General features: G+C 43.5%; 2 protein-coding genes across 4 annotated transcripts; one reads left to right on the top strand and one right to left on the bottom strand.

The window, feature by feature from the left end:
* The first annotated feature begins 567 nt into the window (after positions 1-567).
* LOC139568751 (SERTA domain-containing protein 2-like) lies at positions 568-10,369 on the top strand. Of its 2 annotated transcripts, XR_011673655.1 has the most exons (3): positions 627-1,189; positions 7,848-8,977; positions 9,930-10,369. XR_011673655.1 is itself a non-coding variant. In XM_071390803.1 (2 exons), exon 2 carries the CDS (start codon positions 7,852-7,854, stop codon positions 8,920-8,922), a length of 1,071 nt encoding a protein of 356 aa, XP_071246904.1. In that variant the 5' UTR covers positions 568-1,189; positions 7,848-7,851; the 3' UTR covers positions 8,923-10,369. The 2 variants fall into 2 exon arrangements, 1 of the variants encoding a protein (XP_071246904.1); XM_071390803.1 differs by having other exon boundaries at positions 568-1,189; positions 7,848-10,369.
* A 1,342-nt stretch (positions 10,370-11,711) lies between these two features.
* Positions 11,712-27,488, bottom strand: LOC139568750 (aftiphilin-like). 2 transcript variants are annotated; one of them, XM_071390801.1, is made up of 10 exons: positions 27,322-27,488; positions 23,477-25,346; positions 22,587-22,750; positions 21,977-22,106; positions 21,587-21,643; positions 21,134-21,265; positions 17,531-17,591; positions 16,622-16,705; positions 15,743-15,866; positions 11,712-13,508 (listed from the first exon to the last, which is right to left on the bottom strand). In XM_071390801.1, the coding sequence occupies exons 2-10, from the start codon at positions 25,307-25,309 to the stop codon at positions 13,355-13,357; spliced, it is 2,739 nt and encodes a 912-aa protein (XP_071246902.1). In that variant the 5' UTR covers positions 25,310-25,346; positions 27,322-27,488; the 3' UTR covers positions 11,712-13,354. The 2 variants fall into 2 exon arrangements, with proteins under 2 accessions (XP_071246902.1, XP_071246903.1); XM_071390802.1 differs by lacking the exon at positions 16,622-16,705.
* Positions 27,489-27,753: the final 265 nt, after the last annotated feature.

The raw sequence follows: 27,753 nt of genomic DNA, 5'->3' as shown, positions 1-27,753 counted from the left end.
CGATGCAATATGCAATTAAGTTAGTTAGTTAGGTATGTGGGTGTGGTGGTAAGTGTCATAGTAGTCAGGGATCAGTCCAGGGCACGCCAGGCAAAGCCAGGAGGAATCATCAGGCCAGGGTGTCCTCAGGCATAGAGAGAGCATTCGGGTCCAATTTGTTTAATTTTTTCATTATTAATTACACTTTTCAAATTGCACAAATTTATGAACATATTATATAGTGATTCGTAAGAGCATTCGGATCCAATGTTTTATTTTTTCATTTTTAATTTCACTTTTTCAGATTGCACACATTTATGAACATATCATTTAATAAACCTGTAAACAAAACTATCATTACGTTAATTGCACATTGCATCTGTGTATAAAAATACATTCTACTCAATCAAATTGTAACTTTATAATTTCACTTCATAAACGGAATAATGTTCTGTAAACGAGTTCATGCCAACAAATCTAATACGTCATTTAAAACTATGTTCATTAAGCACAACTTTTATTTTGAAACTATCCTTGTTTCTTTTACGCTGCTATGTTAGGTTAGGGGTGGAAAAAACAGACTGCTTCAACCTGATTGGCTGAACGTGATTTAGCCACTTTAGCATGGTGGTGGGAAATGGTGTTTCAAAAAGAAAGTACGCATATTTTCCCCGTTTTTGTAGCCTTGACATTAAATCGAGTTAAGGAGGAAATCGAAGCCTTTGCAGCCTGAATAGCGAATGTTTTAAGTACAAACCGTTCGCCGGGGGACACTAGTGTATTACCGGCTGGGCACATTAAGCCCAGACGATAGTGGAGATCTATAGCGCCCACTAGTGGCTTCCCAAGCTACATGGGGGTGAGGCGTGTGCCACCGTACCAGTCAACACTGTCAGTTCAGAGCGTAATTTCATTTTACGTCATTCCTAGCCAGTGTAGTTGTCGGTCTATCGGCAGAAAAAAAGAGAGCTCCGGCAGTGCCTGTCCTGCTGTTCAGTGAACGATAGTTGTCTGTGACTAGACTCATCAGTCTCCTCGACTGCTCGCCATTGTGTGGAGCTCCACGGCTATTTTGGAGAACCGCGGCGGGGAAATGAAAGTATAGACCGCGAAGAGTTCGATGTCTGGTGTTCCTCGTTGTAGATCCTCTGTTCTTGGCTTCAATTTGACCCCGATGCAGGATTTGAAACCCTTGCTGGAACTACATGTGGTAAGTTTATGACTGCGTTGCTTTCACCAATGTTAGGATTATTTAAACACGCTTCAACATGGAATAATTACGCGTTAATTTACGTATAAATGAATTATTAGCCGTTATTTACCTGTTGTCATTCTCTTCTTTTTTTTTAAAGCATTTTGTCGCTGTGTTTTGAGTCGAGAGAGAAAACACCTCGATCTGAGTGGCTTTTTTGATACATTTAGCTTCTTGTCTGTTATGTTGCATGTGGAAAGAGGCCCTAATGTTTGAAACCAGAACGTAATATTGTTTTTAAGTCGCCAGGTCAGTGAAGAGCCGACTGAGTACTTTGTGGCAGGTGGCGGTGAGTAGGCTATGGCGCCCCCATCACAGCCATAGGCTATCTGTGGCGTATGCCTTTGGAGGTCAAGGTCAGCTGTTGTGACAGCTACAGTAATACGTCAGTGACAGTTCATACAGTGAATTGATCAAACATGCGTTTTGGCATTACAGAGAACCAAAACCATTCAATTTATAAGATGTATCAATAAATAAAATCGTTGTTAGTAGACTAGTCATCCGTACGATTTCCCGCAGTCTTAGTGCTCCAGTAGTGGGAATGTCTGAATAATGTTTTTCTGACATTTGAAAGAGCAAGTGACACCCACTTAGTTTCGTTTCAAATGCTAGAGCCATGTCATACCAACAGTGATCATAGGGCCTTGGCTACAAAACCACTTTTTGGTGGCATGTAACTCGTTGAGGGAGTGGGAGGAGGAACTTCACACCAATATAATTTTGTTCACTGAAAACGTTGCGGTTCATGTGGGTCCCAGTACAATTGCTACTTTGTAAGTACAGGAGCGTTATGTAGTGTTGCATATTTTTACATTTGAGACTTGCCCGTAGCTTTGTTGTGACTCATCAGATATTGATTTGGTCATCACATTGTAGTTGTTGTTTGAGTGACTCATTGTCACCTTTTACAGGAATATGATGAACCATAGTTCCTGGAAACGAGTAGTTTAGAAAATAGAAGGCATTACATGCCTTTTCAAACTGTTTAGGCTAAAAGTTAATGAGTACGCCATACTTACAGACTTGACTGGGGGAATGGGGCCTCTGAATTAATCTGATACAGCCCTCTGCTTTTGTTTGACTGTTTTGTAAAGCTTTTAACTACTGCTGTTCAGATTTCCAAATAGTTTAGCGCTGGTTCAGAGATGTGGGTGGCAAAAAGGGCTAGTTCTGACTGCTGCCTTGTAGGAACCTAACAGTGCAAAGTGTTATTTGCATTTCAACTGCAGGGCAGAGTGACATTCATATTTGCACAGGGAAATATGGATGTTTTCTCTTTTGTGTAGAGTTCCGTTGCATGCATTGTAAATGATTGTGGCGTAGTTCAACTCTGAGGCCGAATGCAACATTTCCTCAATTTGATTTAATAATGATAAAGATTTTAACAACATGTGCATGAATTGCCCATAGAAACACCAAAGAATTGGAGTGAGGCATTAATAAAATAGGGAAAAGAATAGTAAGAAATCCACCAAAGGGCTACGAACATGCAACGATCAACCACAAGGAATCTGCACAGATTTGCAGTAGGCACACAGTCCACACTACTACTAGACTCTGCATTCCATCTCCGTGACTAAAGTCCACCTTTGCTTCCTTGACTCTGTCTGCTCTGGTTTCCAGTAAACACTATTCGTTCCTCTTTTTCTTTTTCTTCTGCTGTGCGAGCAGGAGGGCTGAAGTTCACCTAAATATTTCAGCAAATTGGCTCTGAAATCCCCCTCTTGGTGATCAATCAAAATAACTCTCCGTAACTTTGCGTCTCTTCCAAACAAGCTTAGGTCCGTCCAAAATGGCACCCTATCCCCTGTATAGTCAGATTATTTTGACCAAGGCTCTAGTCTAGAGTAGTGCACTATATAGGGTGCCGTTTCAGACGCAGTTGGAGTCTCTTCCAAACAAGCCCAGTAAAGCAGTGCTACAAGCATCCACTTGCCTGCTGGAGAAACCTAGGCAAACAATCCTAATGCCAGGCCAGCCTGGCTTCTGAGTGTGGTTTCTCGCATGACCAGAGCCCAATAGTGAACCTTGTCTTTCAACCTGGCATAAAATTATTATCTTCCAGGAACGTTTTGGGCAAATTTGAAAATGCCGAAAATGCTTGCATTCCAAATACGAATGTTTAACTTCTACTGCATTCTTGAAGGACTTGGAAGTCTGACAGAACTTTCTAAAGAAATAGTGTGGGAAATAGAATGATTAGGCTTGTTGATGAATGAGGGTTGCAATCTCCGGTGCAGGCTGCACTGTGTGCCATTGAGAAAGGTGCAGGATCTGGAATTGCTCTTCCAGCCTAAGTGTGCACAGCAGACTTTGTATTAGAAATCGGTGTACAACCGAGACCCTCCTCAAGATGACGATGCCTGCTGAGTATGTGAGGCATGCAGCTGCCTGCTACCACCCTAAAAAAAAAAAAGTAAAATCCAATGACATTTTGACCGTGTCTCAGATGGGGCTCTACAAATCCCTGGCACTTTGTGGAACTACACACTGAAATAACATTACTGAATAATTATCAATAACATGTGGACGGATTCTGGGTCGTATTCACTCGGAAGCAAACGGGGAGGGACTGCTTGAACTTGTCCAATAAGAAACTGCTGTTTTTAATATATATTTTTTCTCTCCAGTTAAAGCACGTTGTGCTACGGTGTGCACTAATGAATACGACCATGGTGTATCGGAACACAGAGCTCTTGGGAGAACCAAGAAGTTCATGTTGGGACATGAGTTTGAAGTGGTCATGTGCTCGAGGGGTGGACATTGCCTCGTCCCAATCTGAGTGTAATCTGAGTGCCATCGCTGTAAGCCTGCTGCGAGTATGGAGTGAAAGAAAGCCTTCTGTGTGGCTGGAATGCTGTTGTAATTGGACACTTTTGTGTTGTTTTTGTCAACGGAAGGTGTGTTCCTATTTCTATATTGCTGCTCTTTTTTTTCCTTCTCTCTCAACTCTCCCTTTCACCTTCCTTTTCCTCTGTCTTTTTCTTTGTCACCCCTCTTTTTCCCGGTCAGCCGAAATCCCCGAAATCTTCTCTATTCTCTGTCTCTCTCTCTCTCTCTGCATCTCTCAACCGTCTTCAGACAGTGTCAGCAGATGGCAGCGTCGAAGGGCCCCACGTGTGAAAGGAATAAGTGAGCGGAGCAGGGGTGGAATAGGGGGCTGATGAATAATTTTACTGAGTGGGGGAGGTATGTGGAGGCATAGTATTTGCAGCGAGGGAACAACTACAAAATGTAGCCTAGCTACATCAAAGTAGTGCACTAGTGAATAAGGGGCCATTTTGGATGCACCCCATGTGTGCACTGCACACACACACAAGTTGCTCTCTCACCTCCACTTCATATCCAAGCAGCAGCACCAGCTGCAATAGTGATGGCAGCCTGAGTGGAGAAACATTTTGGTTCTTTCTTTCCTCCCTTGCTTGTCACTCCTCCCTACCTCATCCATACCTCCTCCCTCTCTCTCCCTGGATTCCCTGCTGACTGTATTCGTCATGGTAACAGGCGAGTGTGGAGCTATCCCCAGCCACGCGCATGCACTTCCCTCCTTGTGTGGGCCCTTGGGGGGGGTTTGGTGTGCTCAGTGTTCAGAGTCCAAGTTGGCGTGTGTGGCTCTAAGCAAAGCTGACACACACAAACCCTCTCTCTTTCTCACACACAAACCCTCTCTCTCACTCATTCACTCTCTCTCTCTCTCTCACTCATTCACTCACTCACACACAGCAATGTTCTCTACAAGAACACGGTTTGGAAATGGGATAGTGAATCTCTTTTCCTCTGGCTTTCATCAAGGTAGCACACGTTACACAACGGACTGAAAGGGGCGAGTCTCTCGCAGGCTGTGTGCAGTAGTTTATGTAGCGGGGTAGTATTACACGTACCGGTGAGACAATGCACTGCAGGAGAGGTGTGCTCCATCTTAGGTGACAGTTTGGGGGGCATTCTAGTGCGCCGGTTCCCAAACTAGGGGTCCCTGGTATGAAAATGGGGCCGTGGGAGAATTTCCCAAATCCTGAAAAGAAATCATCATTCTAAAAAAAATAAAAAATATGTTGTCTTTATCTCAATCATTGTAATGTAGTTTACCTTTTAAAAATCTAAATGGGAAAATTATTTAAATTTAAAAAGTTCAAATTCAACCAGAGAGCGCCGCACTTAGTCGTTGCACGCTACGCTATGAAACCACACACTACTGCAGACTTTGATATTACCGGCCGCAATTGATATGGTGAAAACGGTGTGTGAGGGCTGAGATGACCATGCATTTACTTTTTTGTTCGCTATACATGTAGTGGGATGTCATTCATAAGGACATATTGTTCTGTCTCATGATTCCCGAGCATGAAACGTCACAGGGCGTGTTAAGTGTGCTGCGTGGCTATATTGACGAAAAACAGGTTCCGTGGGATTGAATGATATGCTGTTGCACAGATGGGGGCTCCATCTATGGCGGGCAGGCCTCTGCCATATGGACGCATTGTATGATACATCGAGAGCAACTGGCGGGCAGAAGAGCTGAGCACAGAACTCAGAGATGTACTGCAGCAGGTTAATTGTAAAGTACATCAAACCACATTCACTGCGCACACGCCTGTTCACAAAACTGTGGAGATATGAGTTCAGAGTATGACCACGTTCTATTTCACATTGAGGCTTGGGACTATTGAGGGGGAGTGTTGGAAAGATTTTTTTTCGCATTGAGAGGGGAACTGTTGTCATTCACAATGGATGTAAAAGAAAACAGACTTGGTTGACTTTCTGTGTAATGAAAAGAGTGTCTCCTTGCCTTTTGTAACAGACATATTTGGGAAACTGAACACAAGCATGCTGGGGAAATACAAAAACATTCTACAGATCAGCGGATTCAGAGAGAACTATTATTATTGGAGAGCGAGGGGGAACAAAAAAAAACGGTCATCCGTCTCAGAATACCAGCTCGGGAACTCGGGCCTCTTTCTAGAGCTCCGACTGTCCGACCTGAAGATCACTGATGTCATGATTTTGCCTCCATATTTCTAAGAGTTCCCAGTTGTCTTGAAAGCACCATCAGCGCTCTCGTCTGGATGAAAATCAAATGTCGGTCCAGGTTGGATGTGACAGCGGAGATGAGGTGGTGGGGAGAAGATTCATTGTCAGACAAATTATCAATTGACTGCCATAGCCCCAAATAAAATAAAAAAGTAAACATTGGATATGACCAATACTTTTTACATGTTGTGTTTTATATTTTTGTTCAGTATGCATGTATATATATATAGATCTCCCTCTTACTTACATACAACAAAAATATAAAACGCAAGCAACATGTAAAGTCTTGGTCCCATGTTTCATGAGCGGAAATAAAAATATCCCTGACCATTTCTCCTTTGCCAAGAATCTGTGTATGTATATACAATTGAAGTCAGAAGTTTACATACACTTAGGTTGGAGTCATTAAAACTAGTTTTTCAACCACTCCACAAATTTCTTGTTAAAGGCCTACCTTCGAACTCAGTGCCTCTGCTTGACATCATGGGAAAATCTAAATAAATCAGCACAAGGGGACAAAGATCATATTTATCATATTAATTACTTAAAAATCATACAATGTGATTTTCTGGATTTTTGTTTTAGATTCCGTCTCACAGTTGTAGTGTACCTATGATAAAAATTACAAACCTCTACATGCTTTGTAAGTAGGAAAACCTGCAAAATCGGCAGTGTATCAAATACTTGTTCTCCCCACTGTGTATATATATATATACACACACACACAGTTGAAGTCGGAAGTTTACATACACCTCAGCCAAATGGATTTAAACTCAGTATATATATATATATACTATTTTCTTTTTATATATATATATATATTTATTTATTTTTTAAAGCCCAAATGTGACCATTTTGAGCGTAAATCGATAAAACAGCAGGTCCATCTCTGACTGTTTTCTATGCTGTGTCCGGGCAGGAAGTCAGTTTCCTGTGCTGACACGTCTGTTAGCACCGTATTCTGATTGAGTCAGGTGGTTCAGTTGGGAACTTGCTTGTGTTTCCAAATGGCTCCCTATTTAGTGTAGTACTTTTGACTAGGGCCCATAGAGCTGGTCAAAAGTAGTGCACTATAAAAGGAATGGGGTGCCATTTGTGAATCTTCCACTTTGTCAGAGCTTGCTGCCACCCACCTAGTCAGCTGACGCTGCCTCACATGCTAGCTGGTCAGCTGACACAAAAAAAAACTCCTGCCCCCCCCATACACTGACGCTGAGCGTGTGTTCGCTGCTTGCTCGTTTCATTTCTTGTCACTGTTTGCGAGGAAGCCCCTCTGCTTCCAGGAAGCTCGTATTGTAGTTTGAGTGAGAAGCTGATGTTTTTCCACTTGTTATATTGCTGATAAAACTGTGAACGAGGGGTTTTCCATCTAACAGATGTTTGTTAATTTTAAACACTCATATCGCATACACATACAAGTGTGACTGTAACTGACATCTCACTTCGTTTTGATGTGGTATGTCTCCCAGCAGTCATTCTTTCACATAGCTGTGTCTCACTGACTACTACTCACTCTTTCACACATGAAGTAAAAGCAACCATATATATTTTTCTCCTGACACCTTGTTTCTGGTCTCTCCCACAGATATATGTTGGGTAACGGCGTGAAGCGCAAACTGGATGAGGACGGCCTGGAGGAGGGAAAGGCGCTCCTCACATCAGCGGCCGGAGCCGCGGGCAGCCACTCAAGGGTTAACTACACGCTGCAGCGCCAGACGGTGCTAAACATCTCCCTGATGAAGCTGTATGGGCCGCCGCGGACGCCCGCCACCGAGCCAGCCCTGCAGCGCCGCGTGCTCATCAACAACGTCATCCGCCGCATCCACCACGAGTTCAAAGAGGAAGGCGGTGCGGGTCTGCGCGCACACTTCTTCGCCGTCCCGCCGCCGGCACCGCACATCACCGAGGACGAGGGCTACCACGAAGCTCCGACATCTGCGTTCGGCGGCGTCCTCTCCCCGCCCCTCTCGCCACTGTCGTCGCTGGACTCTGGTTTGACCCCGGCCTTGCTCCTGGACGACGACCCGCCACTGTTCTTCGCCTTGCCGCCGTCCTCACCCCACCCCCTGGGTCACCACCCTGTCTCGCTGAGACTGTCAGAGCCTCCCCCACCTCCTGCCAAGGACAGCTTCTCCTCAGCTTTGGAGGAGATCGAGGAGCTGTGCCCCATCGCAGTGACAACCTCTACTACCTCCTCCCTACCTTTGTCTCCTCCACCTTCACCCCAGCCCCCACCCTCTCTACCAGCAGGGATGGACATGAAAGAGGAAGGGAGGACATATAGCCCGAAGGACAAGGAGTCGCTCTTGCTGGACGATAGCCAGGCTGCAAAAACTGTGTTGGCAGACCCTCCCAGCGCCCCCGCAGACATATCGCCGCCCTCCGGGGGCTTCCTCACTGACTTTGCCCTGGACGACATTCTATTCACAGACATCGACACGTCCATGTATGACTTTAACCTCCCCTGCGGCGCCTCTTCAATACCGCCGAACTTGGGGGTGTCCAAAACGACCCCCGTGGTCACTGCGGACGACCTGGTTAAGACTCTGTCCAGTTACAGCGGGGGAGGGGTGGGCTCTCCCCCTCTGGCCCAAAACCAGCCCTTCAAAATGGACCTGGCTGAGCTCGACCACATTATGGAAGTCCTGGTGGGGTCTTGACTGACATCGGGGTCGTGTTCAATAGGCACAAAAAGGAAGAAAACTGAATGAAACGGCAAGTTGCTTGTCCAATAAGAAATGCGTTTTGCTACGGTGCGCCCTAATGAACACGACAAACCGGATAAAAAGTGCCGTAGGCGGCGAAATGTTAAAAATATGTATATTTTTCAATGTCCGGAAATTGTAAGAGAGACTTCACCAGAGACATTTTAACTACACTGTGCATGCGTTGTGCTCGCCTTTCCAAAATGGAAACAAAATGTTGAATATACTGTATGGAATGCATTTATTTGAGTGCCTTTGTCTGTACTATTACTCTGTTCCTTGATTTCTATAGACATTTACATTTTACATTTAAGTCATTTAGCAGACGCTCTTATCCAGAGCGACTTACAAATATAGCTTTTTATTTTTTTGTCAACACAGCCATACATTTTTTTTCTCTTCTCCGAATGCAAAGATTATATATCTTTTGCATACAGCACCATGGGTATACACTGATGCGTCCAAATTGAGGGTACTTTAACAATATTTTGTATATGGACAGCTTATCAATGTTATCGAATTTTTCATAGCTCTCATCCAAGTTTCTTTTTTTTCCTTCTATATTTTAATGTATTATTCATAATTTGTTAGTTGAATTTATCATACTGCTGTGTGTGAGCTTTCAACTCGCTATTTGTAGATGGACTACGTTTCCTTTTCCTGTATGGCATGTTTTTTGAATTTTCTCAACTGATCTGACTCAAAAGGATATCAAGTGAAATATACAAGGGTAACCTTGCAAGGTCTTTAGTTCACAGTTCAAACACAATTGCAGACATCAAGACATTTTGAAAATCATTTGTACTAAGTGATTATGAAGTTATTTATTATTAATTTCTGGTGTACACATATTTATTCAAACATGACACTAACATTTGGGTTGTACAGAACATGCAGTCAAATTCTGCTAGTAATGTGTGAAATGCTGTGTAATATATTTTACCCTTTGTTTTGTTTTTCAGGGAAGTGAATGCCGGTAGTCAGTGTGGTGGGCTATGTCTCTGGTGTTTGGCAATCGATCAGTCGGGAAGCAGTTAGCCAACAACTTTGTCAGTGATGACTTTAGTAATCCAAAGCCTTTAAAACAAAGCATTTCTCGTCAGTCAGTGGCAATTTTTTTTATGCTGCTTACTATTCTTTGCATTATTGTTTATTATTCTTATTTTTTTTTAAATGGAAGCAAATGTGGTCATTTCCAGTCATCTCGCCGATTTTTAAGTTGACCTGTTTTCAAGAACGGCTGTATTTTAACACTGACCTTGAATCTTGTGCCTTGTTCTATGCAATATGTATTAATTGGTCTGAAATATCTGATTATTTTTATGTATAAATGTGCATATGACTTTAATGCAGTTATACTTTTGTAGATTTATTTTATACAATAAATGAAATGTCAACAATGCTCAGCCTGTTCATGTGTTCCATTTGAACTAATACTCTCTATAACCCTCAAACTCAACAATGGACCTCATATCCAGTTCCGCTGTTTTTTTTTCATTGTTCCCCTCTAATTAGGGACTGACTTAGATCTGGGACACCAGGTGTGTATAATTAATTATCAGGTAGAACAGAACCAGCAGGCTCCTGACCTCGTAAGATAAGAGTTGAATACCTTTGCTCTAAAATGTGCCCATGACTACTAGTGGCCTGTGCTGGTATGCCACAGTCTGGTTTCCCTTTAGTATAACCTGACAATCAAAGGTACTCTGAGGTAATTTCCTGTTTTGGAGTTGATAAAGGGCCTGGCTAGTCTGCACTCTGGTTCAAGACTTCTGGTTGCCATGGGAGAATCTCAATTGCATTTCCTTTAGGGTTTTCTCATTTGGGCAAAAGTCTGTCCTCTGTGACCCGGAAACCGATGTGGTGTAGTGGTTCGATGAGTGTGATTTCAGTGTATCCCACAACCCCTTTGAATCAGCTGTTGATTGTTGGAGTAGAAAATCATGCACGTTTAAAAACTATGCTATTGTTTTATCAATATAATGACACGTGAGTGAAGGACCATCTCATTTCAAACAAGCACATTTCTGTCGACATTCCCTCTCCTCGCTACCTCATTACTTTTGAAAAAGGTCAAAAGGAGGAGAGAGAAGAAACAGGAATTGAGCAAAGGCCCTTGACTCCTGTCCTTTTCAAAACCCATTTGAGGAGGTGAGAGGGTTGGACCTGGTCGTTTGGTCTGCTCCTGCACATCAAACCGGATTGAACCGATGTGGGACCCAAGTCCCTTTTGACAGACCTTTTTGATTTCTTTAATATACTTGCCATCACCCCAGGTGGTCAGCATTGCCGGTCAAAGTTCAGAAACTAAGCTGCCTGCCTCAAGGTACATACCTATACACCTGTCTATGCTTACTCTTACATCTTCTGTACACAGGTTGACTATTTTGGGCAGTCCTTGGACACCTAGACATACCAAGCATTGGATTTTCAGTAGTCTGGCTAACTACGTCGAAAACAAGCTGGCTGGAGTCCTGGCCCCAAGTCCAGTGTGTCGTGTCCTCGTTGTAAGACCACACTGCTACCCATACTTTCCCTTTCAGAACTACTGTGACCAAGCCCAATGGCTATGAATTAAAACAGTATATGAAAATTGTTTCTCTAGGCCTGGTTTTAAATGAGGCCCACTTAATAGATTAGTTTTAGGGAATTAATAAATATAAAATGCACAAGACAAGTTTGTATGAATATGAATTCATTCATTCCTTGTTGGGAGAAGTAATGGCACATGAAGGACCACTGAGCACTTTTCTCTTAAATTATTTTAATTTCTTGTGTACACTAAAAGTAAATTTACACACTTAAAGTCTGAAAAGAACCCGGACATGCATGTTAACCATTTCACAGGCTCTTCAAGTTATTTTTTCCATAGGAATTTCCCCCATACATTTTACAGTCCATAGTACACAGTCTAAAGCCACAGTGAACTATGATTACATCCATTTTATCTTTACAATGTGCAAAATCCTCCTGGGAACAGGTTGACAGTGGTATAACAACAAAAAATTGGTAGAGAATGTCAGCAAAACTAAACAAAAGAAAAATAACTTCATAATAGTGTATAACCAGACACATGGAAGCAGAAATTGGTCCCTTATTCCCTTGTAATGTAGGCTGACCTTCACTCAGACCAGCTATACTGATATAACGATTGAAATTATATGAATGACTAACTGTCAGTGGTTTAAACCATGATTCCCCCTCTTTTTACCACCCGTCCCCAAAACAGAATACAGTTCTAAGAATAGAATTCAACACAAAACGCAGTCGTCTGTGACATACTGCCATTTTCATGGCTGTTTGACGGCATCAATGGGAGACATAAGAAAAACTGGCTCCAGTTAAATCGCTTAACGAATGAGCATACATTAACAGCGCATTTTTAGCCATGGGTTAAGAAATCAAGTTAATCAAATCTAGGCCTTATGTAAAGGACAAAACAAAAATACTAAGGCCATTAACACAACAGGGGAAAAAACATTCAGCTGGATTTTGCAGGCAGTGTGGTTTCAAGTCACACACACACACATACGTAGTCATACACTGAGTGAACAAAACATTAGGACTGCCTGCTCTTTCGATGACAGACTGACCAGGTGAAAGCTATGATTCCTTATTGATGTCACTTGTTAAATCCACTTCCATCAGTGTAGATGAAATGTTAAAGAAGGATTTTTAAGCCTGGAGACAATTGAGACATGGATTGTGGATATGGGTGCCAGTCAACTTGACAACTGTGGGATGCATTGGAGTCAACATGGGCCAGCATCCCTGTGGAACGCTTTCGACACCTTGTAGAGTCCATACCCCGACGAATTGAGGCTGTTCTGAGGGCAAAAGGAGGTGCAACTCAATATTAGGAAAGTGTTCCTAATGGTTTCTACACTCAGTGTATATCCCACTTCACTTTATTCAAGCCTCGCTTTGAAGAGGTTCAACCAGTGTTTCATTTCCTCACAAAGACAAACATTGACACACGCCCGCCACAATGAGAAACGTAAAAAGCCACCTTCGGAAACCAACACAATTCGTCCCTGATTATGTACACATTGATTCTCCTATCATAAACAAGCGGCCTCTCTTCAAGGACCTTGATCTAGAAGTTAAACTGCTTTAATATGTTCTCTTGCTCTGCTATTGACAAAGCTTCGCTTTACAGGCTTAGCCTAGTCCAGGTCTGACTAAACATTCTCCATTCACAAGGACAAATCGGTAAATGCTTCACTTGATTAAAAAGATTAAAACTGAAAATAACAAATAAAAAGGGAGAAGATGACAAAAAGGGATGATGGCATGGAAGCAAAAAGGATAACTTCATGATATAGTGATAGAATGACAGACGGTGATAAGGAGGAGAAGAGGAGGGCATTGATGGAGTTGGGGTGGATCAGTCGAGTGTGGGGTCAGGGTCAGAGGAGCAGCGCAAGGGCGTCAGCGTGGTGGGGAACATCAGCACCTTGGCCTGCATGAAAGACAGGTCTGGTAGCCCTGCAATCACCTTCAACGTCTCCTCACTTAGGTTCTCCTCTTTCCGGGGCTTTCTGCAGAATCAGAGAGAAGGAGGGAGACACCATTTTTATTGGAGAACACACACAATGTATCCCAAATAGCACCATATTCCCTTTGTGGTGCATTACGTTTGACCAAGGTGCATTCCCTCATCCTTCCCCCTTCACCAAATGAATGAGCCACAGTCAGATTCTAATGGGCTTCGCCTCTTTCTCATGTGTCTTTCCTCACCTTCTCAAGACGCATTGGAGAAGGTCAGAGGGGAGAAAAGGGGGACACGAGGAATCAAGGAAAGAGAATTGACAAAGCCAAGATGTAGCAAGCTCTCTCTGGCTGCTAATACAGATGTGTTTGTCTCGCCCTCGTATGCATCCTGTCTGCATGCTTATGCACGTGTCCCAGTGGCCTAATGGATAAGGCACTGGCCTCCTAAGCCAGGGATTGTGGTTTCGAGTCCCATCTGGGGTGGACTATTTTTAGGGCTCCCGAGTGGCGCAGCGGTCTAAGGCACTGCATCTCAGTGCAAGAGGCGTCACTACAGTCCCTGGTTCGAATCCAGGCTGTATCACATCCGGCCGTGATTGGGCGGTGCACAATTGACCCAGGGTCGTCCGGGTTTGGCCGGCATTGTAAATAAGAATTTGTTCTCAACTGACTTGCCTAGTTAAATAAAAGGGTACATTTAAATTAAATGTAATGTCTCCATCTAGTAGACCACAATTTCAAAAGGGTCCCCACTAAAATGTGGTTCAAATAAAGTCATTCCAGCCCTGCATGTCTATAAAAAAATAGGGTTGTTTGTGTCTGTTCACCATTTAACTAACTTTTGACTTAAAAATATTAGCTCTGACTTACGGCAAATATATGAACGTTATCCTCTTTATAGCATCATTGCTTACCCAATTACTGCACACTGATCTGGTACTCCCTGTATACATATCCAATCTACTGTGCATTTTACTACTTCAGTTTTTTAACTCTGCATTGTTGGGAATGGCTCGTGAGCAAGCATTTCACTGTAGTCTACACCAGTTGTATTCGGCGCATGTGACAAATAAAACTTGATTTAATGTTTGGGACTGAGATGTTGGTTGTGTTAGATTTGTATTGTTTTGCTATTCTCATCTCCAAGAGGTGCAATTGACTCTGACCACATCCCAAATGGCACCCTATTCCCTTTATAATGCACTACTTTTGGTCAAAGGTAGTGCACTATAAAGGGAAGAGGGTGCCATTTATAATATATGCTATTTAGCAGACGTTTTGATCCAAAGCGACTTAGTCATGCACCCAGGCATGTGCGCAGATAGCGGTCTACCTGTGTGCCTGAGCACCTGCCCCCCTTTTCACTCCCCACTCGCCAATTGCCCTTTTATTTAGTTTTGTAGTTTTTGAACCCACCGCCCCAAGTCGTCGTGACGTCGTCAAGTTCGTCACCCCGTTTTAGGACTATAATTTCCTCCTCATATTGTACAAATGTGTCTCCACTCACCTAGGCCTAAGCTATTGATGGATTCAAGACAAGGTCATTTTTATTGATCTCTGATGTCTAGTTTAGTAGCCTGTCAATTCAATAATTTGTGCGGTATTAAAAAAGATTTTGCCACCAGCCATGTAAAATGATGTAGAATTGCATGAAATGTGTTTATAAAAAAAGGCACAACATCTCCCAGACCCTAGTCTACTAAAAATGGTCCCCATGTGTGCAACTTCTGTAAGCGCCTCTGCTCTATGCCACTACGTAAATGCAATGATGCGCAGGCAATACTTTAACATAAAAAAGGTTAAAAAAAATATATAATGTGCTCTGGTACCACCCCCCCCACACTCACTTTAAGCAATGAACACAGGTAGTCTAGATTCTAACTAAGCACCATATACTAAAATATCCACACAAGCCACTAGCCAGCCAGCCATTTATCATGAGTTAGAAGATTATGAATATTAGGCTTTATTATGAAGTTATTAAGAGTAATGAAGTTAAATCACAATGAGTACAATAATAATTGAGCTACCTAACTAGCAGATTTACACCAATCATCAACGATCAGCTGATAGCCCACACTCTTTTCCCTATGTCAATCATGTCTTTAGGAGGCACTGTAAGTAGCTTGCTTAAAAATGTGCGCCACAGAGGCAGTTAGTATGTTATGAATTTCAAGATATGATTTATGAAAGTAGATTCTTTCTTTTTTAGGGGGGGGGGGGGGGTTCCTTTCAAGAACCTTCCCCCTGAAAGATTTTTGAGGTGCAGTAATAGACCAACCTGGTAGAGGTGCTGGTCTTCTCCATAGTAGACATAAGGCGGGCAAAGGCATCAGCCACACGGGTCCCAGAGCCACTGGGGTCCAGTTTAGCGGTGGTTAGCTCATACAGCTCCGGGTCCACACCTAACCACACAAACACATTATATTGGATATGTCCCAAATGGCAGCTTATCCCCTATATAGTGCCCTACTTTGGTCAAAAGTAGTACACTATATAGGGAATAGGGAGCTAGTTGAGACACATACACAGTCTACTATTCCACTCAGAACAAGGGAGGAGTGCACTTTATTAAACTTCAGTGTAGCCAATTCCCAAATATTTTGGTAGATATTCTGATTCAAGGTTTGATTCAGTTGGTAATATTAACACACAGGAAAAATAAGACCTTGATTTAGTGAGGTCAGTGTCTAAGCAAAGACCAGAAGAAATCTAAAACAAATAGTAGAAGAGAAAACTGTGAGTATGGCAGAGGCTCTTTAATAATCATCCTTCAGTTCTCGCCTCTTTCCCAAAACTCATTGGAGAAGATCCAAGCTTCCTCCTCTCTGACCTCCCCCAGTGCATTTTGACAGAGAGGTAAGAGGACACGAGGAATCGGGGAAAGAATAAGGCCTTATCCCAAATGGACTCCTAGACCTCTACACCCTGTGTACCTTTGAAGATCCATGAGGATTAAATCGGTGTAAGCCATATATGATAGTAGGTCAACCTTGCCTTACGATCAGATAGGTGGAATTATCACTGTATTGTTTTACCCCTATCCAATCCTCTCCGGTCTCTGCATAGGGTGTAGAGGCAAACGGTCAATTTGGGATTCAGACAAATTCATGAAAAAAAAGAATCTGGCAGTCAGGGGGTTGGAGTTTCCTGTGCTGACCTGGGATGGAGGTGGAGCTGCTAGGGCCAGAGTCCTCCACGGGCCCAAAGAAATCGAGGTTGAGCAGAGACGAGCCTCCGCTCGCTTGACATTCAACATAGCGGACAGGTAGACCGAGGCGGCAGTGGGTTATAACACAGAGAAGAAGTCAGGAAAGAGACGCACTTAAAAGACATGCAGCTGAGCTGGTCATTATTATTAGTTACAAAGAAAGAGCACAGGGGTCGTGTTCAGTAGGCACGAAAGGTTTGAAAACATTTTGCAACTGAAACTCCAGGAGTTTCTTAAATCCAGGTAGTCCCTCCGTTTTATTCCATTTGATGCCTAATGAACATGAACCAAGGCAAGCTAACTGACATAGCTGTGTTAATGAGAAAATACTGTGAGATTCTATCTACAGGTTAATGAAAAATCTGCATTGACATTTTGAAGCATGAATTGCCATCATGGCTTTGTAGCATGAACCGTGCAGAACAAATTATTTAGCCATTTAGCTTAATGATTTGTTGCTAACAACAAAAGGCATAAGGAGAAGATTTGATGAGATAAATATATTTTATGCATCTGGATATGACAACTGAAATCAGAAATGGTCCAATATGGCAATGAAATACACAAAAACTTGGGAGCATGTAGATAAGAATTGTCTGTAATCTCATATTATAGTCTTTAAAACAAAATTCACGTAACTCTGTGTAGAACTATAACATGTAATGACCAATGGTTGATGAGGTAAACATAAAATGATGTTGTCCAATGGAAGACAGCAGGCAAAAACAGGTCTAGGCTGCTTGTGTGTTTGGACAAAACAGATGGAGTGGTGGGAAAAAAGGAATAGGCTAGCTCTGGATTGAGCCAATGGGGACAATGGTTCATTATCTTAGCAGGTGGTTTGGGGGAGGGACCTACCGTCCAGGGGGTTAGTAAGGCCACTGCTGCTCCAGTCAAACTGGACGGGCGGGAGCACTTCCTGGTGAGGAGGAACAAACAAGCTCAGAAGAGGGTGGTGACACTCAGTAAAAGTGAACAGCTTTGCCAACAGGTGATTCGCCTATGCAGGTGGTCAGGAAGCCTGCTAATGGTCTGCTTCTATCCCAGGAGGTTAGTGGCAACTTAATTGGGGAGGACGGGCTCGAGGAATCAGTGGAACGGTATCAAATACATCAAACACTTGACTTGAATGGAAATTCACTCTGTTCCAGTCATTATTATGAGCCGTCCTCCCCTCAGCAGCCTCCACTGGCTTCTACCCTTACAACAACTCTGCAGTCTAAGGTCGAGTTCCTACCAGACTACATTGCGGACCGATGCCATATCTTACAACGCCTGGATAGGTATTTAACAAATCAGCTTACCACTTCATGGGCACGTTTCTCTGCCAAGGCGTTGCTGACGCTTGCCAAATATTACATTGCCTGGATAGGTGTTTTATGTATCAGCTAACCAACATCATATGTTATAGCAATCTGTCAGTCGATGACACAGTCGAAGATGTGGCTCCCAACCATTGGCTGATGCATGTAACGTCTGAGAAGGGGAACGCAACCCATATGACAGAGCCATCCGATGCCCGGCTGCACAGTTGATGACGTGGCACGCTACCATTGGTTGATGCAATGCCTGCGCATCTTGTGAGGCAGGAACTCAACCTTAGCATTCTCTAGCCCGGTGGTTCCCAAACTTTTTATAATCCCGTACCCCTTCAAAACATTCAACCTCCAGCTGCGTACCCCCTCTAGCACCAGGGTCAGCACACTCTCAAATGTTTTTTTGCCATCATTGTAAGCCTGCCCCAAACACACTATACGATACATTTATTAAACATAAGAATGAGTGTTTTTGTGTCACAACCCGGCTTGTGGGAAGTGACAAAGAGCTCTTATAGAACCAGGGCACAAATAATAATATAATAATAATCAATAATTTTGCTCTTTATTTAGCCATCTTACATAGAAAACCTTGTTTGTTCATCAAAAATGGTGAATAACTCACCACAGGTTAAAAATAAAGGGTGTGCTTGAAAGGACGCACATAACTCTGCAATGTTGTATTGGAGAGAGTCTCAGTCTTAAATCATTTTCCACACACAGTCTGTGCCTGTATTTAGTTTTCATGCAAGTGAGGGCCAAGAATCCACTCTCACGTAGGTACATGGTTGCAAGGGACATCACAGTGCAATTTGCCAAGGCAGGATACTTTGAGCCCAGCCCAAGCCAGAAATCTGGCAGTGGCTTCTGATTCAATTCAATTTTCACAGAACCGCTTGTTGCAATTTCGATGAAGCCCTCTTGTTCAGATATCGGTAAGTGGACTGGAAGCAGGGCATGAAAGGGATAACCAATCCAGTTGTTTGTGTCGTCCGTTTCGGGGAAAGTACCTGCGTAATTGCGCACTCAGGTGCACTATATCACATTTGACATTGTCCGTAAGCTTGAGTTCATTTGCACACAAACAATCATGGAAAGACCTGTGTGTTGTCCTTGTTAATGCAGACAGAAAAGAGCTCCAACTTCTTAATCATAGCCTCAATTTTGTCCCGCATATTGAATATAGTTGCGGAGGGTCCCTGTAATCCTAGATTCAGACCATTCAGGTGAGAAAAAACATCACCCAGATAGGCCAGTCGTGTGAGAAACTTGTCATCATGCAAGCGGTCAGACAAGTGAAAATTATGGTCAGTCGATAAAACTTTAAGCTCGTCTCTCAATTTTTAAAAACGAGTCTATACTTTGCCCCTTGATAACCAGCGCACTTCTGTACGTTATAAAAGCGTTACATGGTCGCTGCCCATATCATTGCAAAATGTAGAAAATACACAAGTTCAGGGGCCTTGCTTTAACAAAGTTAACCATTTTCACTGTACTGTCCAAAACGTCTTTCAAGCTGTCAGGCATTCCTTTTGCAGCAAGAGCCTCTCGGTGGATGCTGCAGTGTACCCAAGTGGTGTCGGGAGCAACTGCTTGCATGCGCGTTACCACTCCACTATGTCTCCCTGTCATGGCTTTTGCACCATCAGTACAGATACCAACACATCTTGACCACCGAAGTCCATTTGATGTCACAAAGCTGTCCAGTACTTAAAAAATATCCTCTCATGTTGTCCTGGTTTCCAGAAGAGGCTGTCTTCCTTAATTGACCCCCCCATAAACGTAACGGACATATACCAGGAGCTGTGCCAGGCCCGCCACGTCTTTTGACTCATCCAGCTGTAACGCATTTAATTCACTGGCTTGTATGTGACGCAGTAATTGTTTCAAAATATCTCCTGCCATGTAACTGATGCGTCGTGAAACAGTGTCATTTGAAGGCATTGGCTGTATAGTTTTTTTGGCCTATTGTCCCAACCATATCCGCGGCAGCAGGAAGAATGAAGTCCTCCACAATAGGGCTTGCCTGTCCTAGCCACTCGGTAGCTCACCATATAAGATGCTTCTAGCCCCTTCTTATTAATGATATCTGTTGCTTTAATACATGTCTTACTACTCGAAAGTCGTCTTTATTCTCACTCAAAAAACTCCCGTGGCTTATTTTTCAAATTCTCATGTTCAGTTTCTAAATGTCTGTGCAAGAGTGAAGGTTTCTCGTGAGAGAGTAACGATTAATGTGATTGGATGTTAATTATTTGACTAGGCTACCTGTATTTGACATTGTGTTGTTATTTCGCTGAACACTAGATGGTTTAATTTTATTTTTGGCAGTGAAACGAGGCTACTCGGGCGAAGAAGAAAAAAACTCACCCAAATGTATAGCTCCGTTGGAAAATATAAATGTACTGTTTGAAAATGTGAAGAATAAAAATTAAAAAAAATGTATCACATTTTTATTTGGCGTACCCCCGACGGCATTGCACGTACCCAAGTTTGGGAATACCTGATCGAGCCAAATAATTTATCCAACTTGTTTGAAAAGCACCTCAGGTTCTACATTAGACCAATTACTGTAGAACACATATAAACTCTATATATTCATTGTATACAGTTGTGACAATTGGCCTTACAGCCAATACAGCAGTGGAGGCTAGTGGGAGGAGCTATAGGAGGACGGGCTCATTGTAAAGGCTGGAATGGAATAAAGGGAACAGAGTCAAACATGTGGATTGACACTGATCCATTTATGCCATTCCAGTCATTACAATGAGCCCGTTCTCATATAGCTCCTCCCACCAGCCTCCTCTGCAATACAGTATATACCACCAGGGGTCTCCAACCCTGTTCCTGGAGAGCAACCCTCCTCTAGGTTTTCGCTCCAACCCCCGTTGTAACTAACCTGGTTCTGCTGATCAACCAACTAATTATTTAGAATCAGGTGTGCTAGATTAGGGTTGAAAACCTACAGGATGGTAGCTCTCCATGATCAGGGTTGGAGAGCCCTGGTATATACTCATACGACTACTGATGAGAAGAAATGCACCTAAGGCCTGAGAAGAAGAAAAAAAATCACAAAACATAAAATAACTAAATTACAAACATTGTGCCCCAAAAGGACCATAGTGATTCAATGTAGGAGTCCAACCTGGGCTGTGTCTGGTGGACTAGTGCTTATGATCTCTGCTGGGGCCACTGGAGGTGCTTGTTGTGCTATGGACGTGATCATCTCTGCCGCTGATATGGGTTTTACTGGCTCTTTGGTGGGTTCCAGCATGCCCTAGGTAACAGAGAGGCAGGGTTACATCCTAAACGTACTAAAATACTGGTATGTGTATAGGGTTGAACAATTCTGGTTAAAACCTGGGAATTTTGGGAAGGTTCCCGGAATGTTGTAACCATACATTTGTAGGACGTGTCAGTAAAAAACATTTTGCAACCAGTTGACAAAAATGTCACCAGAATTATTTTGATTTTTATAATCACTGAGTTAATTTGTCTCTTGGTCCGTTTCCTCGAGAAGGGCAAAAACAATTGAGGGAGCGAGTGGGTGGTTTGAAGGGGGAGATGAATACATCCTTGCAGCGTATAGTTAACTCACCAGGCTGGCAGCATACATGGGAACTATCACTGGCTGCTTCTTCTGACCTGTGAAAAGCTATGGGGAAACACAGAACACATTTCACAATCATTCCTCCTCTCTCTGATGCAAATAGTCTTACAAACAACCTTTTTCCATTTGACAGACGAAAAGTTAAAACATTCTCGCAATACATCTGAAATACAATCACGGTTCGTGTTTTTCCCCCCCCACAGAGCCATTAATAAAAAAGGACAAGGTCACAGAAAGGGGGGGAATGACATGTCCCAAATGGCACCCTATTCCCTATATCACTATGTGCTCTGGTCAAAAGTAGTGCACTATATAGGGAATAGGGTGCCATTTGGGATACGGACAATGTGATGACTGCTGACTGGCGGCAGAACTCACAATGTTCCTAATGTCGATGCCCAGGAAACAGAGTAATGTCTTGTTGCTGTGCGAGCCGCCCCACTGGTGCCGCAGGCCAAACGCCTCGTGGATGTCCAGCAGTTGCCTCCACAACACGTCCCCCTCGGCCCTGTAGCAACGGACACCGATGACAAAGCAGGAACGTTCAAAAGAAATACGCCATAGTAGTACGCAAATATTCTTGACTGCATAGTATACAGACACAGTAACAGTATATTTCTGTTGTATAAAAAAAGATAGAGCAGACCAGAGTCTTTCTGTGTATTGATGAGATTGTGTGTAGTTATGGGATATTAGGGTCGAGACGATACTAGCATCCCGATACTCGTTAGTATCATGGCAAGGAAACAAAACACGAGGCGGTTTAATTGCTTTAGGAAAACAGCCCTAATGCTGGAAACAAACGTCATTATGTCGTCATCCAGTCACATTTGTTTATTTTCCAAAATATACCACAAAATATTTTACATACAGCAGGTTATGGATCAAGGAGTTTGGCCTGCTTCGTGTTTTAATTTTTGCCACGGAAAACATATTGCAATACTGGTATCGTCCCAGCCCATATTAAAAAGGGGGGTGTTTCTCTCACCCATTGTCTGGCATACCGCTCATCATTTCATGCTCTTCCTGCTGTAACCTCACAGGAGGCTCCAGCAGGGTTTTGAGGGGGACCACCTCCACCCTCACCTGCAGAGCAGGTGCGTCGGGGAAAATGTCCAGAAAAAGCTTCTCCAGCCGACTGCACAGCGCCGCCTGGTATAACAAACACATGATAACGACCAACATTGTTGAATAAGACACTGGTCCAGTGATATAACAAACAAGTAATAACAATCAATATTGTTGAATAAGACACGGGTTGAATAAGTCTTCTGTTTTCACGTGTGGCAGCTGGCAGTTAGCCTGCATTGCTGGACAGGGGATGCACAATACAATAGACAGCTCAGATATTAATATCTGTTTCGATAGACAATAAAGCTATATTCTATTATGTCCAACAATGACTGACACTGAAGTGATTCAATCAACACATTTCAAATCTTTAATAAATTGTAGCGCTTGACTCCAATAGCAAGGACAAGGAGGGGCATTGATAAATGGTATGTACTTGAAAAGGTGGAATTCCCTGCCTGGTCACATTCCTAAGGGAGGGCAGGTGTACGGCTCTCTACTACTCTAGTGATAAACGTCATGAGAGTGTCAGAATTTCCCTAAAAGTGTCATTGAGCATACTTTTCCTGGATAGTACAATACAACTACATTCAATTGGGCACCTTCGATTACTGTAAGAGGGGTTTTTAAAACACCACTACTTTCCTGTCAAGTATGCTACATTTCTGAATGCTACAGAGGTGGTTCAGAAACAAACTTGCGTGATGAGTTCTCTTGCCTTTAGCTCAGAGGCGTAATATGTTATTGTGGTGCGCAGGAGAACCGAGTTCAAACCCTAAGTGGTCAAACTCGCACAGAAAAACTTACAGGCTGACTGTCTCTTCTACTGATCTGATGGCTGCTGGATGGACGGGCTGCTACAGGTTCACTCTCCTGCCACTCGTCTTCAGCCGTTTCCAAAGGAGCATTGACGGTCGGCTCCTCTCCAAACGCAGCCCAGGAATTGCCCTCCCCTTGACCCTGTACAGGCTCATCAAAGGCATTCCAACCAGCATCTGCATCAGGGTCCGCACCAACAGGAGCTGAGCTAAAGTCAGCAAAACTGTTGCTGCCGGGAAAATCCGCAAACTTCCCCCCATCTTCATTCTCAATTGCCTTCCCACCACCAATGTGGCTGTTGGGGGCGTCAAATTCACCAAAGTCTTTGACGTCGTCCACTAGTTCCTGTGTGAGAGGTGCAGGTTGTTCCTCTCGTTGCAACTCTGGCTGGTCAAAGTCAGCAAAGCCCTGTCCGCTAAAAGAGCCCACGTCCCCGAAGTCTCCAAAGTCATCAAAGTCTTCCCCGTCATCGTCCTCCAGCAGTTGGCTGTGGTCGGCAGGTGTGGCCGTCTCCTCTTGGAGCAGCGGCGAGGGCACAGAGCTCGTCGTGCTGATGTCGCCGTACTCCTCAAGGGCATCCGTGGACAGCGGTCGGCCGAAAGACGTTTCAGTCTCCGTTTCTGTTTCGTTTCCGGACCCAGGCTTCTCGTCTGCTTGCTCGCCATTCCCATCTTCATCGTCTGTATCGGGCAAAACCCTGTTTTCACTGACACCTGCTTTCTCTTCTTCCGCCTCCTCTTCCGACTGCTCCAAATACACACCGTTCTGGGCAACCGGTTTGTCAACATAAAGTGCCTTGGAGGCAGAATCCTCGCCACAAACCAACTCTGGGGCAGAATCCTCACTAACAACCACCTCAGTAGCAGAGTGCTTGTGTGCAAAGTCCGGCTCTACGTTCCTTTGCTCAGAGTTAGCAGTGTCTCTTTGAAAGCCCCCGTCCCCATTGCTCAAGCCTTCGTCAGTGTCCCGAGCCTCAGCAAGTTGCGATAGAGAATCAGAGCCAGCGATGTCGTTGGATCCAGTTGTAATGGGAGTGTCCCTGACGACGTCCCCTGACCTGATTCCCTGCTCTACATTAGAGTGCTTCTGCTGCTGACAGGGTTCCTCTGCCAGCCGTTCATCCCGGTTGTGATTGTCCAAGTTCTCGCTGGTGCGGTTTGTCACCTCGCTGGAGTGTCCTTCAACATCTGCATTAGGAAAAGCAGAGAAATCCGCAAAGTCGTCCTCGGGGCTGCTGGGAGGGCAGTCGTCTGCACACTCTGTGGTGGTTCCTTTCTTTTTAGAGCAGATCGAATTCTGCAAAGATGGGATTCCCTCTATTTCAAAAGTCGCAAAACCGTTGGTCAGAACTTCCGGGACCCCACCATTGCAGTCGACAGGCTTGTCTATGTTGTCAGTCTGACCCCTCCCAGATATGTCCAGGGAGGTAGAATAATTATTGGCTCGAGTGTGGTCAGCAAGCTTTTTTAACTCCTCCACATTCACAGTTCTCTCCAAAGGACTGTCGTACTGGCAGCCTCCTGGCACAACACCATTTGACTTGGAGTTGGAGCGCTTGACCACGGGACCCCTTCCCACGGGACCTGAACTGAGGTTTGACAACCCAACCACCCCTCCATTGTTGAGGAGTCCAGGTGGTGAAGTGGCAGCCAAGGCTGGGGTCTGGTTGAAGGTCGCTGGGGTGTCAAACTCATTGAAGCTGGTGCTGGTCGGAACTCCAGAGAAGCCCCCAAAGTCCCCAAACTCGTCATCCTCTTCCTCAGCTCCGTCCTCCATTGGGGGTGGGGAGGAGGAGTACATGCGGATCACGTCCGGCTCCATGGTCCTAAAGCAGTCACACTACGCCTCGAGGTTACACCTAGAGGGTAAAGACACTAGTCAGTGTGACCAAACAATAAAGGGCATATAAATGCTAGAAATTACACTATTTCCCCCTTAAAAACACATTTCTGAAGGCTAAAAGGTCAGAATTTACAAAACGACAGTGTTAGCCTACAGACCTAGAAACGGTCTCTGGGGGAGTCTAGGCTGTTTTCTTTGTCTGGTGTGTTGCTTCAGCCTTAAACCCAAATTAAATTACCAAAGCTCTCCAGGCTAAAAGTGGACAGATTGTTTTCAAATTGACAGTAATTAAGTGATAATGGCGAAGTGGTGTTGTGATGTAGAAAAGGGCCGAAAGGCAATGTTGAGCACTCATTTCTTATGACCTACCTAAATAGTAGCAAATGAGAACTGAAAATGAGCTACAATTTATTTTATCAGTACAAATATTTGTTGTGTTTATCTAAACTGGCCTAATTACTTCAACCAATGAACGTTGTACCCAATTTGTGTTTGCATTGACCTAAGGGTTTTGTGTGTGTAGTATTTGTATATTGACATAGGCCCGTCAAGATATGTAGAATGCCTCCTTTTGAAAAATTAGATTTAGAGCATAGGCCTAGGCATTTTGTGCCTCCAGGTGTGATCCATTTCTTTGTCCAGCTGTGATCCATTTCCTTGACATTTTTGAATTCATCACTAAACCAGACATAGGGCATAGAAATATTGATGTTATTTTTGGATGCTCAAGGCTGAACTTGCACAATGCACTCTTAAGCCTACATTGTGCTTTACTCACATCCAGACTAGAGCGCCGAAAGTACAGTTCTGAGTCAAAACCTGACACAAATTTGGACACGTTTCAGAATAGAGAATTCATGCCCATGAGGCCTTGACTAGATATCTTAGGCCTAGTAAGCCTTGACATGAAACCTTGGAAGGTATTTGAAACATTGTTAAATCTCTAGGCTACTTGAAGTGGCTTCTGATACTGTGTATGAAAGCAAGATGGCATTAAAGACAAATTATCTGATATGATAGCTATTCACAACAAATAACACTGCCTATTGCTTTATTATGGGCTCTATGATTGCATGATATGGTATGTGTTATAATATGTTGTATCATAAACATTCATAATGCAACATGAATCTGTTTATAATACAACATTGTTAACTAATTGACACATCAGAAACAGGTGTCCTCCAACCCCATGTCTTGTCCAGCTAGTTATTCACTCACCAAATTAGACTGTCAACAAACCTAAAACTGACAGGTGATGACAGACCACTATCTAGAAACCTCTGGGTAACCAAAACAAAGAAAACACGAAACCCTTCCTATGATAATTTGTTGCCGACTACCCACAACCTAGCTATTTAGCTCAATTGTAGCCGAGCAAAGATAGGTAACTAGCTAGCAACTGGAAGCAAGTTAACGTAGTTGCTAGCCAAATAGCTCACGTTAACCAGATAGTTAACTAGCTAGCTGAATAAATCATTTTGATTATACTAACAGCTAAATTACCATACGTGCCATCCAGGCTTAGGCTAGAACGGAAAACAGGCCATGGCTGGCATACACCGTACTCTCGATCAGCTGGGGAGGGCAGGGGGATAGCTAGCTAGCTGACTGTTAGCTAGTTGGCCAAGATACGTAGCCTGTGTAGTTAGCTACCACTTGCCAGCACAAATGGCGTAGCTAGCAAGCTAATAACAACAACCTGGTAGCCTATGCGAATGGATAGCTAACTAGCAATAGGCTAAATTATTATGAAAATATGTTTTCTACATTGATTCGATATGAGGACAGAAGTGACAAAGTAACTAACTAGGTAGGTAGGTAGTTATGATGCTAGCTAGTTTGCTAATACACTGACATTTGTAGCTAACGTTAACTGTTAGCTAGCTATCTATCAAGTTGTCCTCCCGTCTCTCGCTAGCTTGCTTGCTTTAGCTAGTCTCATCGTATCCGGGTTGGTTGGCAGTGTACCAATAAACATTTCGGCATACCTTAAGATCTTGACCATTCATTCCCATGGTTCAGATGAAGTGGACACTTGTCAGACTTAAAACAAGACAGCAAAGTGGTTTCGCTCTGACTAAGAAAACTACGTTGAGTCAGCCGGTTATGATGATCCTACTTTGGCCCCTTCTCTCTCCGAATATTACCCAGCATGCAACAAGAGCTTTTGGTTTTTCCACTGCTTCGGAAGCAGAGCATACTAGAGTACATGAACAAGCGGAGAATAGTCTGCATCCAAAATCCATCTGCACTGGCTCTAGTAATACTGAGTAGTAGTTAATGGTGGAAAAAGTACCCAATTGCCATACTCGAGTAAACGTAAAGTTACCTTAATAGAAAATGACTCAAGTAAATTGGGGGCTTATTTTAGGTCAGTTAGAAGAGTGAGCCATCACTTGGTCTCCCATTCAAGCAGCTGG

Source organism: Salvelinus alpinus, chromosome 2, assembly GCF_045679555.1.
Source record: "Salvelinus alpinus chromosome 2, SLU_Salpinus.1, whole genome shotgun sequence".
Lineage (NCBI taxonomy): Eukaryota > Metazoa > Chordata > Actinopteri > Salmoniformes > Salmonidae > Salvelinus > Salvelinus alpinus.
The sequence above is the reverse complement of the archived record's forward strand: the minus strand, read 5'-3'. Positions and strand labels throughout refer to the sequence as shown.

Excerpts from the sequence above, each read along its gene's own strand:
- LOC139568751 (XM_071390803.1), top strand. The coding sequence starts at position 7,852 with ATGTTGGGTAACGGCGTGAAGCGCAAACTGGATGAGGACGGCCTGGAG.
- LOC139568750 (XM_071390801.1), bottom strand. The coding sequence starts at position 25,309 with ATGGAGCCGGACGTGATCCGCATGTACTCCTCCTCCCCACCCCCAATG. Across the intron at positions 21,644-21,976 it reads GCATCGACATTAGGAACATT|CTTTTCACAGGTCAGAAGAA; the intron begins GTGAGTTCTGCC and ends GTTTCCCCATAG. Across the intron at positions 17,592-21,133 it reads GTCCACCAGACACAGCCCAG|GAAGTGCTCCCGCCCGTCCA; the intron begins GTTGGACTCCTA and ends CCTCCTCACCAG.